The 17,279-nt window shown below is 40.1% G+C and overlaps 2 protein-coding genes across 3 annotated transcripts in view; one reads left to right on the forward strand and one right to left on the reverse strand.

Annotated features, from left to right (window-relative positions):
- Positions 1 to 14,858, forward strand: mafk (v-maf avian musculoaponeurotic fibrosarcoma oncogene homolog K). Its single transcript, XM_083523267.1, has 3 exons — positions 1 to 260; positions 9,930 to 9,976; positions 10,920 to 14,858. The coding sequence occupies exons 2-3, from the start codon at positions 9,941 to 9,943 to the stop codon at positions 11,349 to 11,351; spliced, it is 468 nt and encodes a 155-aa protein (XP_083379393.1). The 5' UTR covers positions 1 to 260; positions 9,930 to 9,940; the 3' UTR covers positions 11,352 to 14,858.
- Positions 14,854 to 17,279, reverse strand: part of tmem184a (transmembrane protein 184a) — a 19,149-nt gene continuing 16,723 nt past the window's right edge. The window contains exons 9-10 of one of the 2 annotated variants that reach the window (XM_083523266.1): positions 16,206 to 16,448; positions 14,854 to 15,850 (exon numbers count right to left, since the gene is read on the reverse strand). In XM_083523266.1, coding sequence (XP_083379392.1) covers positions 16,216 to 16,448 — 233 coding nt within the window. In that variant the 3' untranslated portion in view covers positions 14,854 to 15,850; positions 16,206 to 16,215. Of the gene's footprint in view, positions 16,449 to 17,279 lie in introns of both variants that reach the window. The other variant, XM_083523265.1, reaches the window with a different exon arrangement.

Below are 17,279 nucleotides of genomic sequence, written 5' to 3' on the forward strand. Positions count from 1 at the left end.
GACGCGCATGCTTGCGGAAGCACCGAGTGGAATGTCGATACATTGTTGTTGTTGTTGTGTTCGTGGCTGAGGACTGAAGCTGAAGCTGAGACTCAGACTCACTTAGTTCACGCTCACCGCTTGGGTCCGACGGCGGCAGCGCGCGCATCCCGACCAGCACGAAGAGACCAGGAGCCTCCGACTTGCTCAAACGTACTCTCAGGATATTCCTCCTCACAGGCTCGTGCGAAGATTCCCGGCGGAAATTCCGCGTCCACAAGGTAAGCGGTGATGGTGTTGATGATGATGGTGATGGAGTAAATCCGATTTATTATTTAATTGTTATAAAGTTTCCTCTCTCTCTCTCTCTCTCTCTCTCTCTCTCTCTCTCTCTCTCTCTCTCTATATATATATATATATATATATATATATATATATATATATATATATATATATATATATATATATAAAATAAATAAAAAAAACACAATGCAAAATTTTTGGGCACGTGCGATAGTAGATTCCTCAACAGACCCGTAAACAACATCATCAGCAGCTCGTGCGCATTTTTTCCGACTCGTAGCAGCTACAGGCGGTGCACGCTCGTGCTGCTGCTGCGCGCGCGCGTGCGTTCACATCTATATTACATGATTTGGGGGAGGAAGAATAAAAAACAAACCGATTCTTTGTAAACTTCGGGTATTTAAAGCACTGCACACATTCCCGGGATAGATGGAAGAAATGAAGCGATGAAGGAAGAGAGACGCACTGCATGGGCTACAAGAAGAACTTTTTGCGTGTTGGTGACTTTTTTTGGGGAGGGTGAGCGCGCGTATGGCACGAGGAAACACGTGGTCTGGGCTTCGGAATCGCTGCACAAAGGGCGCAACGGTTCAGTGGCGCGAGATTCAGGGGTGGTGGTTGGGGGGTGGTGGTTGGTGGTTGGTGGGTGTCTATAACGTAAATACATTGCCCCCGGTCTCACACATACATACACGCGCAGCTAGCTCGCGCCTCTGAGCCACGCACATGAGAGAACTTGTGATTAATTTGTGGCGATTTCTGCGCGTAATTGGCGCACGCGGGAGGGCAAGAAGGAAAGGGGCGACGTTACGTCACGTCGCGCTCGTGGGTGTGGACATGTTCATCGCCGCTAGTTAGAGCCACTTGTAAGCAATCTTGTCATTTGTTCCTTCATAGGCTGCCTCCATGCATTTACATGGGGTATAATAAAAAAACATAGAAGAACTGTACTATTTAATTTCTCATCGCTTGAACTTTTCATGCTTTCACCCTTTAAACTGTGGTCTAATTCCAGCCCAATCAGACAGCTCAGAGGTAGACTTCATCCACAACTCCAGACTTAAAGTGACTTTTCAAAGGTGCAAAAGACACTGATTGCAAGAACCTGTCCCATTCTAAGCATTGTCCATAAGATGCATGCTGCAGGTAGGCTCTGACTGATTATGTGGATCGGATTTTTTTTATATGAAATGATCTCAAATTGTCCACTCTGAAGAAACATTTCGACAATAGGTCATTCTGTGACTGGTGGTAGCCGGTTACGCCCTCGCAGGGAAAGTGAGTCATAAGTGGATAATGTGATTCATTTCCACAATGGCTGATAAAGGAGCTGCCATTAGGCCATTCAGAGGCAGCAAGCCATTCAAGGGCCCCTCAAGGCAAGCAGTGCACTTGATTTCTGACGAGCATGCACTGCGTTTTACCATTTATGGGGAATCATTTCAACAGGGTGTCCGGTTTATGTGTGTGATGCAGCTCTCTTTCTTTCTCTCTATCGCTCGTTCCTTTTGTCCATTAAATGCCAGTAATGGCATAACTGTTGTTACTACACATACATATGCAGTTCTGTCGTTCTAACCGTGCTGTGCTGTAACTGCTCTAAGAAAAAAAATGCCCAAGCTCATTAAAACATTCTATATTACTCCTGATTGCACGGTTTAGGGCTGACAGAGTGCTTGCTTATTAATGACCTTTGCCTTGTGATGTGGAAAATCTTGGAGGAGTCCCACCTCAGCATGTGTCTTTATGTCACACTGTACGCAAGCAGCGTGACCTCATCCGTGGCTTACTCTGACTCACAGCAGTCTTAGGTGTCTGTGGCGTTGACCTCCCACACTTATTGCGTCGTCTGTCTGCCTCTTTCGGGATCCCAGAGGAAGTGCATATTCTGCTTATAAGATCGACACGTGGGCTGATCCCCAGTGTGGGCTGGTTTATTAACAACGACATACATGCATGTAGCTTCGATCATTACCAATGGCTGTGTGTCTCGCTAGAGGTTATTTAGTTGTGTGTGTGTGTGTGTGTGTGTGTGTGGAGTTTTGATAATTCCCAGCAAAAACCTTTGTCTAAATATGACTGTGTGTGTGGCTTGACAAAAGAGTTGCGGTAAGATCTGCATGCTTGGGTGAGCAGAACAGGATGCGTACTGTACTCATTGTGGTTTTTTTTAAAGCAGACATTGAAAGTGAACAGAACTGAGGTGGCTGGTGGATTAATCACTTAGTTTGCAACATGGGGAACTCCAAACTGTTTAGAACTTTCTATTTGAGTAGGAACTCCTGACCAACGCTGCAATATCAGCCTTAGTCATCGTGAAACAAACCTTCGCTATTTGTCCTAATTTCATCTCCAAGACCAGGAGGTCACACATTGCGGATTCCAGCTATTGATGAGCAGGAACGAAAGCAGATGATTGATAATCTGATCTTTTCAGATTTCAGATCAAAAGCAATGCAGCCAGTTAATTTAGGAGGTATAAGTGTTGCTAGAGTTTTGGTTGGTGTGTATAGGGCATGGCTCTTCCTAGGCCTCAGTGAGAGAGCCCTGTGGGGGTGTTTAAGCCATAATGTGCCAGCTTTTACCCTGCCCTTTTCCTGCTACTCTCACCAATTCCTGGATCTGACAAAAATGACCACACCACGCTGTGGTTTTGGGCTGCGGGTGAGCCGTCTGGAACTAAGAACCCATTTGGGTGATTCGGTGTTTATGCTTGTGAGAAGCCTCCCTCTTTCATTAGCTGTTGTCTGTAGACATACACAAGAGCATAAGGGTATGAGATTAGATGTTCCTGAGAGGCCTGTGGCTTTTCAACTGGTCTGTTTTTTTTTTTTTTTTCTTTCCCCAAACACACCTGCACCGATGTAAAGTACACCAGGTTTGTTACCATAGCTTAAAATAGTGGTGCACATGTTCCTTCTGTGGGATCGTGTCGGTTACTTTCTCCATGTTACCCATGGGCTTGTCTTTGTTTTGTGCATACTTTGCATTCTTTCGAATCCCTGCGTCCCAAGTTGAGGAATTTGCCTTGCTTCAATATCCACCTCTCTTCTTTATCTGCAGAAAGTTCCGGCAGTCACGCCAGCCCTTTTCCCTGTGCTTTTCCTTCCGCCCTGTGAAACGGCGGGATTTTCCAGGAAATGTCAGTTCGGGAGGGTGTGATTCCCTGCTGCTCGTCCTAGCTCTTACCAGTAAACAGCATGACTCACTGCTCGACTATGTGCTCCGTTTCCTTTACATAAGATCCTGCCGATTGTGCCGCTGCTGCACTACAGGCTTTTTTGCCTCCTTGTGAAAAATGGAGCAGGGAGGAGCTATTTCCCTTCAACTCCTCTCTTCTCAGGGCCACAAAACAGAGAGCAGTGAATGTCCTCAGTGGTGAGCCTGAAGAGTTGATAGGAAAGAAAGGAAACCATACAGTAATGACACACCAGCGCTGTTTGGCTTCTTATGTGATCTCGGCTTCCACTACCGAGCTGATACGTCAATTCTGCTTCACATTTCTATACAAGTCTGGATTCTAAAGCTGGCCTGAGACTCGAATTCTCAAAGCACCAAACAACAGCTACCCGACCATATCACTGTCTGGCCCCAGAGACGACCTTTGTGACAGTATAATTTGAACCGTGTAATGCTTAGCAAATGTGACCGCTCTTGGCTGGAGGTTTAGTATTACAAAAATACGCAGATTGTTTTATTGGTATCAAAAGCAACCACACCAGAAAGAAGAAACGACCCTTCTTGGAGCGTGTTACGTCATCGTCGGTGGTTCATGGAAAGCGTTTTGGATTTGGCAAAGGATTTTTTTTTACAGATGCACATTTTCCTTGTTGTGAAACCCCAGGCTAGAAACAAACTTTAAACACACCGCTACAATAATATTATTGTCTCTAACCATTTCATGGACATTTCGCAAAGTGATTAACATCCTTTTGATACCACCTACGTGCTAAAAGGCGGCGATGACCAACATTTCCTTGTAATCTTCACAAAGTTTTGGTTCTGTTTTTGGCTACTTCAGCCTAAATATGCGCATAAACGCACTCTGGGATTGTGCAGTGCTGCGATTCTCAGCTCCAACACCATGTTAACTGTGGCCTTGCAGAACTATAAATACCTGACTGCTCAATCTATTGGTATGGATGTATTTAATTGCCATTAGACAGCCTCTTAGACTGTTCACTGGTTAAAGGATTTATTTACAAGCTAATGATTTTCTATAACATGTCTGGAAGTGTTCTATTCCTTAGCAATTGTTCAACTTGTTAAAAGAAGCATAACTCCGTCATCAATTTTTTTTTATTGTTTTATTATAGCTACAATTAAATGGAACAACCATGAAAGAAGTTCCTGGTATCATTTATGCAATAAAGGCACCAAAATGTAATAAGATAAAAAAAATGCTATTTGTTGTGTTACCAGATCTTTCTTGAAAGACATTTCCCATGGCAGAAGCTTCTGGTCAGTTAGAACTGTGAATCTATTATCGCTGTGGTACAAATAGCTTCTAACAAACAAGGATCAACACGGTATACTGTACACCGACCAGGCATAACTTTATGACCACTAACAGGTGCCAGGATGATTGTTCAACCTTCCACCTGTTAGTGGGTGGGATTTATTAGGCAGCAAGTAAACATTTCGTCCTCAAAGCTGATGCGTTAGAAGTACGAAACCGTAAAGATTTGAGTGAGTTTGAAAAGGGCCGAATTGTGCAGCTCTTGGGGGGGATGTTCCCGGTCTGCAGTGCTCAGTATCTATCGAAAGTGTTCTAACTGCTGAAGAAGTTAATGCTGTTAATGATCGACGGGTCAGAACTGTTTTGGCAGCAAAAGGGGGCCGACACAATATTAGGCGGTTGGTCATAATGTTATGCCTGATTGATGTATATTGGTTTTTTCGTGTCAACTTTTTTATGATGGCAATATCTTCTAAAAGGGAGAACATTGTATTCCCCTCTTTGTTTTATGTCTAAATTTAGAGAAAAAAGTGCCATGAGTATAGCGGCATGAATACATGCCATAAATATAGATATCCGACTGCTCCTGAAGAAACATTCGATTTTATAGTAAAGTCAGCCGCAACAGAATAACTGTGGATTCTGTCCATTTTGAATGGCAAGTGGATGGAAAACACTGGCAGATTTATTTTTTGTCAGTCTGAGAAGCTGAACATTTTTGAAGCATTACCAAAATTTAGTCACTAAGCCTATCCAAAAAAAGCACATTTATAACCTGCTAAGTATTTCAAATGACAGCGGGTTTGGAATGCTGAAGCTCAGCTGGAATGTACGCTAACTCTATGAGCACAAGCATACACACACACACACACACACACACACACACACATACACACAAACCCCATCAACATACACATAGCAACATGCACAGAAAATCTGCTTTGTAAATGTGTCAGTTTGTAAATGAAGTACTTTTAAAATGGTTAATGACCGCTGCCAACATCTTTGTCCTTGAGGAGTAGCATTATCCTCTGTCTGAGACGTTATTTAGACGATTTACAGCCATTGTGACTTTGGCCTGAGTGTTACCGGTCCAGTCATTTCAGCAAATCATCACAGATCGTCTAAAGGAAGCTGAATGGTTTTCACAAAGCAGTCAGACTTCTTACTTTCCATGAAGTACTGGAAAGCATTTTTTTGCCTTGCATTATTATAACCTTGTATTACAATGTATAATTAATATATAAATTGTTAGTTGAACTTTGATCTAAATTGAGGTTCGGTCATTCATACATTGGATTTTGAATTGATTTTTTCTGAATAGAAAACATAGCCGCATCTATAAGTGCATGTGTGTGTACGGTGAGAAAAGCAACCCTGCTATCCCTGCACACTTCTCTATGGCCTCCCTCCTAGGGCCCTTCCCCTGTGACATGTTTTTCTGTTTTCCTAGCCTGGCTCTCGATAGCTTGAATAAGAGCTCCAATGTTTCAGCAGTCCGTTGATCGCACGTCGCCAAAGGCAGCGCTGTGTTGGGTGGAGGGGGAAAAATGCGCCCGTTGTTCTGTGAGAGCGATGATGAAAACACAGCCTTGGAATGCCTGGGCTTTTCCTTTTTAGCAGGACAGAGCAAGCAAAGTGGGGCCCCCTCTCATCAAGTCCCCTGACTTCCCTGTACGCTGGGAAAAGTGGACGACCACACGGCAAAGGAATGCGAAGGAAATTTGCTTTTTGTGTGTGTCTGTATGTATAGACTTCAATGGACAACCCAAAGGCTAGAGCCCTATATATAGAGGAGGGTGTGTGGGTTTTTTTTTTCTTTCTTTCTTTCTTTCTTTCTTTCTTTCTTTCTTTCTTTCTTTCTTTCTTTCTTTCTTTCTTTCTTTCTTTCTTTCTTTCTTTCTTTCTTTCTTTCTTTCTTTCTTTCTTTCTTTCTTCCTTGAAATACACAATTAGATGGTATTCCCTGGAAAGAAAAGCAGGGGCCCCTTCTCTTACACAGGACTTATAGAGGCTTGCTGTCTAGGAAAGCTTCTGTGAATTCTGCTAGCCTTGCATCTCTTGTCTAATAATTCTGAGACTTAACCCTTGGGAACTATCCTGTTCTTTCCACAGAGAGAGAGACAGAGAGCAAAAAAGAGTGATCATTTTTGGATTGCAAGTGCGGAGCCAAAATACAAGGCATGTTGTCATCTCTCTTGCATACCACTGTTGTGTTTCCCAAACTTTAGCTATATATGGTTTTGAGAGCCGTCTTAAATTTTTTTTATTTTAAGTCACATTTTTAGTATAAGCGTCTGCCACCATAATTAGTTTTGTGCATTGCTATTTTGATCTAAATCAAATGCATGGTGGGGGCCCAAGTTTTTGGGAACTACAACTAGATGTCCAGATGGTACGAATCAGTACTTGAATGTATTCTTATGCAGAGCTTTGTTTCGACTTTGCGGTTCATTATCTATGCTGAACCTGACCGAGGATGCCCAAGCTCCGTGTTTGATCTCCGTCATGGCCAAACCATTTGGACTGCTGGTTAATGCGTGGCAGGTGTGCTTTATTCAAACTCGACCAAAGAGTGACTAAGAATTGACTATTATAGCCGTAAACATCTGTGCTACAATGGCCCAGGAAGGCACAGAAAAATCTTTTTTTTTTATACTTTTTATTCATTTAAAATTGATCCTATCCATTTCAAATGAATCCAATTGGGTCAAAGGGTTTTAGGATGATGTGAACAGGCCCGAAGAAAGCAAAGACAAACACAGAGAACATGTACTCCCAAGCAGGAAGTCATATGACACCAAACCAAAATAGATGTTTTCCCTTGGAATAAAGAATTAATAACTCAGGAGAATAATCGCTCTCCTGTGATAACCGCTGAAACGAGAACGATGCCGCCTTTGGTCTGCACCAACGGCCATTTCCTTACTAATGATGGATCACTTATCACATTTCCACTTAAATCGCATTGTTGGCAGAATTTTACGGTCAGCACACCGAGCTAAATATAACCCCGGAGAGTTAAATAAGGGCATGAAGCGAGCCAGGAAAGCCCAGCGTAACAGAATCCTGTCAGCCTTGGTCCTAAACCTGATAAAGCACATTGTGTAAAAGCAAAAATATAACAGTGACTGTGTAAGGGAAACTATTCGTCCTGACACAGTGTCTTCTGGAATGTTCAGCATATCTTTTAAACAGCCAAGTACAGTATGGTCTGACAGGCTGAGGAAAAAAAAAGCATATCCCAACATGCTCCAAAAAAAAAAAAAAAAAAAAAAAAAAAAAAAAAAAAAAAAAGGAAATGAACGTTGTCTAATGTTCTGACGTGTTGTCTTCTTTTGAGGGTGAGGTCATGTTTGTACATTTAAAATAAGCTCATCAGGGACTTTCTGTTGTCATTTGACTTTGTATTCATGCTATACAGAGGAACTAATTTTCCATGTTGGAGAGATTGTTGCAGGGAGAGAAGTCTGTTTATATCTGCCATCTCTTATCATGCATCATATACAGCATACGGATGATTCCATGAATAAGTTGCCAGGTTTGAGTTTTTCTTCAATGGTTTGCTTATTTAATTATTAATATAATTGATCGTTGATTGTTGCTATGATCCTCAGGAAAATTTACGTCTCTCAACACAAGATGTAAAATGGATTTATACATAACTAAGCATAAATAAGCAATAACAGGATAATTTCCTCAAAAGTATATAAATAATTAGATATGTATTATTTTGATATTTATTTAATACACACACAGGTTGTTAAAGGACACTATACAGACATATTTGTGAATATAAAATGAAACTCCAGTTCTCTTCAATGGCTTTTTCATTAGTTGTTATTTGTTGCTGTGCACATTTTGACAGCCCACCTCTGTTTAGACTTCTCTCTGTCAATCTATTAGTGGAAAGTGTGTGTGTGGGTGGGTGTTTGTGGCGCTGGTGGCCGAGTATCAAGCACAACACCACTAAAGTGTTTAAAAAAAAACCAAGCAATGTCACTCTTGCTTAAGAATAGTTCAGCAACCAAATATATCCAGCCAACAGTAACCTAGTGGTCAGAAACGAAAAGCTGATTAAGGGACTATGCGATGACCAAAGCGAATTGTGTATGGGAAAAGAAAAAAGATGAACTTTAACACTACACCTACACAGTGAAACATAAGTGTCTAAAAAGGTTCTACTGAAACCTTTATTAGTGATGAAATGATGCCATTTGTTTATGGTGAAGTAACTTCACTATGTGAGCTGTGTGAATGAAAGGTTTTGTATTCGAGGTAGCTCAGCATTCCCTGGCATGTTTATGAATGAAAATTGTTTATCATAGGCCTAGGCATGTGACCAACACACACAAAGACACACACACACACTCTCATTCGAAGGGAGTCTCCATAGAAGAATTTTTTATGGTACATCCTGACCATTGATGGATGCCAGTGGACAGTGCCTGCTTTCGTACCCGGTTTCTCTTATTCTCGGTCAAGGTTTTTTTTTTATGTCAGAATGGAACCCCATATGAACTGATGACCAGACTGATCAAACAGTTCAATGTTGAGGGCTGTGACCTGCTTCTATTTCTCAACTTTTTACAGTCTATGATCTTGTAAAAACGCTCCCTCAGCATGTAAACACCATTGTCCTGTTTCTGATACCGGATTCGTTGAATATTGCTGACCCCTAATGGGCAAAATGAGGAAATTCTGCTTCTCGCTTTATCCCTAAAACTCCCATTTCTTCTTCCAATTCTCGCTCAATTCACTTTGACTCAAAGCGTTTGATAATTACCTTATATGTGCTGAGTCTGGAAGAAGTTGCGCTGCACCGGTTGGTGCTTATAAAGGCTTTTATTCCACATTTCAAGCATGTCATTAACTTGAACTGTAGTCCTAGTATGCAGTCATAAATGTCAGTGGACACCTTCTATTCTCTGCAACATACACACAACTTCTACAATACAATTTCTCCAGGTGGATAATTTATCCTAAAATTTATAAAGGCATCCTACAGGTCCCTTTTGGTTTTTTTCCAGATCATTTATAACATTAAAATGCTTTGTATGATCTCGTTTTACATCCCATAATACTCTGTGATAGAGAACAAGTGAGCAATCGATGCTTCATGTTCCTATTAGCGTTATTCATTTTTCTCCTTGTTCATTCAGTAACGTGTCTGTCGTTCTCTCCACAGATTTTCAGGGTATGACGACTCATTTCAAACCAAGCAAAGCAGTAAAGGTAAGTGCTGGCTTGAAAGTTGCCATTCAGTGTTTTGACACCTGTAACAATCATATCATTTGAAAGGCATCATAGAAAACTACTCGTGATGACATCATGACTCTACTAATGAATCTTTTGAATTATTTATTTCCACCTTAGAAATGAGCTCCACCTTCCCGTTCTCAACTCCCACCTCTTTAATGTAAATGGCAATTTTATAGGTATATAGAGTTTCTGGTAGAAGGTGGGGCTGGAAAATCAGATCAGTTCTTTTTATTGATATTTCAGTTATTCATTCGGGTATCAAAGGGCTATAAATGTTACAAGCAGCTCCAATAGGATTAAACCCAGAGAAAATTCATATAAATGATAAATACAGTAGGCAGCATTTCACCAATAGTGGCCTTGATTTCTGGGAATTTGTGTATACAATAATACTGCCGCATTCAGCACTTTAACACCAAATTCTCAATAACGGCATATCCCATAGTGATTTTAATCCTCTTCCAGCACTTCAACCTGCAAGTACACACACTTTACTAATAAGTTTCTTTTAATGGTTAAACGAGAACAGCTTTTAATGCCATGATTAACAGACATGTTTCTGTAATCTGACTATGTGGCGTAGCCACCAAACATGTATGAACACGAGAACATATTAGAACAAATGGTATTACAATAATCTAGGGATTTGCCTTAGAGCTCTGCTGTTATACAAAATTAAACGGAAGTGGTTGTTCAACGTTTAAGACGTTGGACTTCTGATCAGGAGGTTGTAAGTTTAAATCTCACTACCACTAAGATGGCACTGCTGGGTCTTTTAAGGACTCAACCCTCAACTGCTCAGAGATGCAAGCAATCAGATTTCAACAACATAAAAAAATGCTCTATAATATACTGTGCATGCAGGACTAGGCTTTAGCCATAGCTGTGAATTGATGTGCTGCTGCTCCCGATGCAGGTGAAGAAGGAGGGTGAGAATGCGCCAGCGCTGAGTGACGACGAGCTGGTGGCCATGTCAGTGCGCGAGCTGAATCAGCACCTGCGTGGCCTCACCAAGGAGGACGTGGTGCGGCTGAAGCAGCGGCGGCGCACGCTCAAGAACCGCGGCTATGCCGCGAGCTGCCGCATCAAACGCGTCACGCAAAAAGAGGAGCTCGAGCGCCAGAAGTGCCAGCTGCAGCACGAGGTAGACAAGCTGGCCCGTGAGAACGCCAGCATGCGCCTGGAGCTGGATGCGCTTCGTGCCAAGTATGAAGCTCTGCAGTGTTTCGCCCGGACCGTGGCATGCGGCCCTCTCACACCTGCCAAGGTGGCCACCACCTCCGTCATCACCATCGTCAAGTCTGCCAATCACGGCTCTCCGACTCCGCCATGCTCTGCCCCGTCATAGGAAAGAGTGAAGAGTTCCTCCTTCTAGTCCAAACTGGTTCCAAAACTTTCCCACCCTACTTCTAGTAATCAGACTGAAGGGGGTGGGATGGGGAGGCAGACGGTTTTTTTTTTTTTTTTTTTTTTTTTTCATCTGTTTCTCTCGCACAATCAAACTCCCACTCATATCCAAACAAAACCGCCTACGTCGTCTGTGCACTGTGCTCTAATGCTCCGGCACCGGCAGGGCACACTGGCCTTCTCATCTTCTCTCCCCGACCCACACTGAGATTTAGCGGAGACGATACTTGCAAACATGGGGATTAAGTACTTGATTGAACCTGCAATGGCAGTCTGTGAATGCGCTGATGCCTGTGGTATCTTTTTATTTTTTTTTACTTTAGAAAGTCAATCATCTAACACCATTTACTCCACCATCTATTCATGTAACTGTGCATGTTTGTGTAGGAAATTTCTTTGCTTACACTTGCAACAGTACAGTATATATGAACAGCTTTAAATCTTGAGCTTTTTCTAGCTGTATATGGATTATGCTACTGCAATATGGGATTTCAGATGTAAAATAAGGGGCCGTGGTTGAAATCCGGTTTCAAAGAAAACGGTAGGAGACCAGAGAAGTCCTGAAGACACGTGATTGAGTTTTAAGAATATTTTTCTTTACCTACACATTCTTCTTTTCATTTACATTCTCACAAATGGAGACAATGAGGGAACAAGCTGTTGGGAAAGAAAACAGCGAGTAACTTTAACTCAGCAATTCAGCGTATTTGATTAGCACTTATACTTTCACTTTTAAATTACAATAAGATGATAAAAGCACTTGCCATTTACACATAGGACTATATCAGGACAAGATTTTTTATATTTTTTTTTTTAGGGGAAAAGGCACTTGTCAGTTCCATTGACTGCTATTACACAGTATAGTCATAAGAAAACCCCTTCATTAACATCTAATAATAAATAATATATGCAGGTTTTTTATTTTAAAGATATGCACCAGCTATCCTGTACTTGTTTTTTTTCTCCTCGTCAGCGCCATAACGAATGGAAGGTAATCCATATTGGATATAGAGACGAGAGCTGTGTTGGCAGAAGTAACGCAAGTCCATTTTTACCTGTATATTACAGATTCGCTATCGCCTCACAAACGACAAGGAAAAAAAAACAACCAGTGAAGTGAAGATCTCGACCTTCATTTCACATTGAGGATTCCGTCCATTTAGAAAGCATTCCTACTGCCAGGTAACACGAGGTGGCACTTCACTGCCGGTGTTGGTAACCCTGATTTTTTTGAATCGCAAATAATTCGAGACAAGCCATTGGGTGAAGATGATCTAGATCTTTATGACGTGACAGCATGTTTTTTTTTTTTTTGGAAAGAGTAATAGGTAATGTGAAGCTTTACGTGTAAACACTTGTTCAGTTGATTTGATTTCTTTGAAAAACGACCACCTGTGACTTGCACGTGCAATCAGGATTATCTCTTACCCAAGTGACTATGACTGTTCCTTCTTCCCTGGCGAGGCTGTTAGGGGAATAAAAAACTGTGCTGCTGTGTAGGCTGCTGTTAGCCCTGGCTCTGTGGCCTACTGCTATGCTTTTGGCATACTTCTTATTTTGTATCTCTTTTAAATGTTTTCTGTGTCCCATTTTTTTTTCCATATCTAAATGTTTAGATTTATTGTTCTGTTGTTTCAGCTAATTTTTTATCTTTGTACAGTTTAGGTCATGACCCGCATATCTTGGGATTAGTATGAAGTTCAGAGAATGACTTTTACACACGTGTACACATTACATTTATGTTTGACAATAGCCATTCTGCTTTCAAAAAAAGAAAAAAAAAAACCCCTCCTCGTAAATCAGCACAGGAACATATCAGTGGACATATCAGTGTTTATGGTGATCTCTTGCTTCTCTGGTGGATTCAGCTAGTCACATTTCACTCTTTAAATGTGCAGGTGTCATTTTTATTTTTGTAACCAACCCCCAAAGTCATTGTTGTGATGACAGGCTGACAACATTTCAAACTGACTTTAAACAATGTACAGTTCGAAATTAAATGTCACATTAAGATAGACATTTTCGAACACCCCCCCCCCCCATCCACACACACACACCTTTATTTCTAGTTTTGAATTATAAAAAACACCTAGAAATTCCCCAGTCCCATGCCTACCTTTTTTCACTTCCTATTCCATAGAAGGAGTTAATATTTCCCCATTGAAATATTACTATCAGTTCCTCTTAATGAATTCCAGTTCGATTTTAAGCTTTTCCATTTCAAACCAAAACCAAAAATACCCAACCCTATTTGTCTGTGACTTGTACTGACCTCTAGTGGTGAGCTCTCAAAATGCTGTGAAGAAATGATGAATCTGAGACCCTGCATACTGTATCTTCTTGGATGAACAAGGCATTTCTTTTATTTTAAATTTTTTTTTGATGGACCAAGTAACTAAAAGAAATTTAGTTCGTCAGAACTATTCAATGAAACATGGTTGAGCTTATTTAAATTAGGCCACATTCTAGTATGAAACAGGGATAGGGAAAACCCCTCTGCTCTAGTCACCAGTGTTTAGTTGAACAGTTTGAACAGAGAGTGTATTTTAAATGTTGAAGAAAGAACATAAACCACCAGTGAACTCCACTGACCGCTTTGTTATTTGCTGAACAAAAGGAAACTCACTTTTTCCGTACAAGGTTCTCCCCCTTTTCTCATTTCTCTCTTGGCATACTTGAGATGCTGTTCTCACTAAGTGGGTACTTTTTCATATTTTATGTATGCTGTATGTGGCCTTTTTCTGGCTGAACAGGTTAAATTATTCTATATTTTGCATATGATATATCTATTTTTTTGAAAGTATATATTCTATACACGCTCAGTCAGTCCTTAAAGCTATGTACCATGAACGCACATAAAAATAAATGAATACAAAATGAACCAGTGCTCTTGAACACACTTGCCTATAAACACACAGAAACTCCAAACGGTTTGCTGCGCTAAATGATTCCCCTGTAGTTGAATGAAAGTTGAATGAAAAGCTAACGGAGGAAGAAGGTGAGATTAGAGTGCAGTAGTGCCTATTAAGAAGCTTTAATGTATTGTAGTAAAGGATAAATGTAGTGGTTTATTGAAATAAAATCAACCACACGGCTAAATTTTTGGAAAGTTTCCTGAGGTGTAAATCCGAACAGCGATTGTAAATACAGATGTGAAAGGCAGCGAAACCTAGACTTAGAGAAAGGGTCTGATTTACACCATTACCGAAATCTCTGTATATCTATTACACTTGAAATTTAATATTTATTTTTTATTTTTTTTTATTTTTAAAACCTCTAAATTATTGTATATACTTTCCTTTATTTACTTTCTTTCAATGAACTACCCTCATGTACAAATAAACTTGCTCCCCCCCCCCACTCTGGCTGAATATAAGAAAAGTAAATTATTCCTGTACATAAGTCGCAGTGTGCATTTTGTACTTTTAAATAAAGCTTCTTCATTAAACAAGTGTAAGTGATTTATTATAAAGGTCATTACAAGATAATTATATCACGACAGAAGAAAAGGCTTTAAAAAAAAACAACCCCCACCCCCCCTTTATAAATATCCTTCACTTTAATCTGTTTTATTTCATACAATGCGAGTATTAAACTTTATTCAAATCCTAAAATGATCCTTAAACAGTAGCTGAATTTAAAGGATAGTATGTATATATGTGACAAGACCTTGTGAGACAATACAATTAATCCAAAACTTGAACAGGAAGTTTTAGAAATAACTGCTTTTATAACGTCGCTCGTAATGGTGCAGCTGTGAATAATAACTTAATGATTTGAGTCTGTTGAAGATGGCGAAAAGAAGCGTCACTCAATATACTGGTCGTTTAAGAAAATACAATCTGTTCAGGTTAATGATCTTTTAAAAAGGATTTAAAAATATTAGCATGAAAAAAAAAAAGTGACCATGAAACACCACCACTGGATATTAATCAATCCAACAAACAACTACTTTTTCCTTTACAATAACAATATATTAACCTCAACATTCCCATCATCACCTGTGCAACTAAATTATATACAAATTATTTACAATAATAAAATAAAAAAATAAACAAAAAAAAACACAGCTCGCTTTAATTTATGGTTTAAGACTGCAGAAGTTTTCAGGATTAGAGAAGGCGAAGAGTGTAAGGTAAGAAACATTACAAAGCTTCCCTACCAGGCAGGAAAAGTTCTCATGCCATTCATTGTGTCCTTGATGCAGGAGATATGAAGTGTTTCAAAGGGCCGAGGTAAACAGTTTGAAATGCGGTGCTCCAAAACCACAATGTCTTTGAGAGACTCTTCCGTTCATCAGGAGACGGAAGCTGAGGGCCGCTGAGCAAATACTTCAAAAGAGGTGCTCTGTGAAGTGACTCCTCCGAACAGTGCGAACTTTCTGAACGCCTCCGTTACACTTATCTCATGAAGTAACACGGTCAGGAGTCACACGGGACCCTGACGACAGCACGAAGACAAGAACCGTGATTAAGCAGTGATGACACACGAGATGACTGTAAAATACCACTGCTTTCCTTTAACGGTAGAAGGAATGCTGTGTGTTCGTTTGTTAATCTTTTCACATCACCTAAAGATGTCACTGAAAATGTTCTAAATCTTCCTCATTAAGGGGGAATTTAAATAAGCGGGAGACTGAAGATGACTTGATCAATGTGGGATTACATAACCATAAACAAAGCACGTGTTACTTGGTCTAGATTATATCTGTCTAGGTTTAGAGGATGTTCTCTGTACCTGTGGGTCCCTTTTTCTCTATACATAAATACATACACACACGCGCCCGCACACACACCTGCTCGGTTTTAAAACTCATCATCCGTGTCGATCAGGGTGATTTTATCAGATTTCTTCTGGTTCTTGCTGATGGCCGGGCCCACCTTGCCGTTCTGACTCGGCTGCACCACCTCCTGCGTGGACTGCTGCGTGTACTGCTGGTAGGCTGGAGAGAAGTTGTGGATGGCATCCTGCACCATATCTCCAGGGTTGATGGTCTCTTTTAGTCCACTGGAGATGCTGTGCATGGAGGCGACATTATCTAAAAAGACAAAAGAATTACTTACATCGATGATGTAAAAAAAAAAAAATAAATAAAATAAAAAATGCACAAAATGAGGTAAACCATCCTAGACCAAGTAGCCTCCAGGCATTGGTATAAAAAAAAAAAAAAAAAAAGTTTAAAAATCATATATATCCATGATTTCTAAGTGGTAGAACTTGCAAAAAAGCAGAGTGTTCAAATACTTATTTTCCTCACTAGGAAAATAAGTATTTGAACACTCTGCTTTTTTGCAAGTTCTACCACTTAGAAATCATGGAGGGGTCTGAAATTGTCATCGTAGGTGCATGTCCACTGTGAGAGACATAATCTAAAAAAAAAATCCAGAAATCACAATATATATATATATATATATATACACACACACACACATACATATACATACATACATACATACATACATACACACACACACACACACACACACACACACAGCTGAATTGCGTTTGCCACATAACTAATTTGTTTGGTTGATTTTCCCAGTCTGAAAAACAGCATGAAAAAACTTATAGGTAATTGTTTTTATGGAATTTTATGTTGAAATAATGAAATTTAAAATATAATTATAAAATAAAGTAAAATGTTAATACAGTTCAGTACTGTATACATAAAATAGCATTTTTGGGCAGTTTTGGAACTTAACCACCGCGGAACTTAAACGGGATTACTGTGTGTGTGTAAATAAATTCTGACCCATGGACAAAAAAAACCCCAAAATGGAATAAAAAGCAACTGAAAGGCATAAGAATTATTATTATTATTATTATTATTATTATTATTATATATATATTTTTATAAATATCAAGAAGC

Source organism: Silurus aristotelis, assembly GCF_946808225.1.
Source record: "Silurus aristotelis genome assembly, chromosome: 21".
In the NCBI taxonomy this organism is placed as follows: Eukaryota; Metazoa; Chordata; class Actinopteri; order Siluriformes; family Siluridae; genus Silurus; species Silurus aristotelis.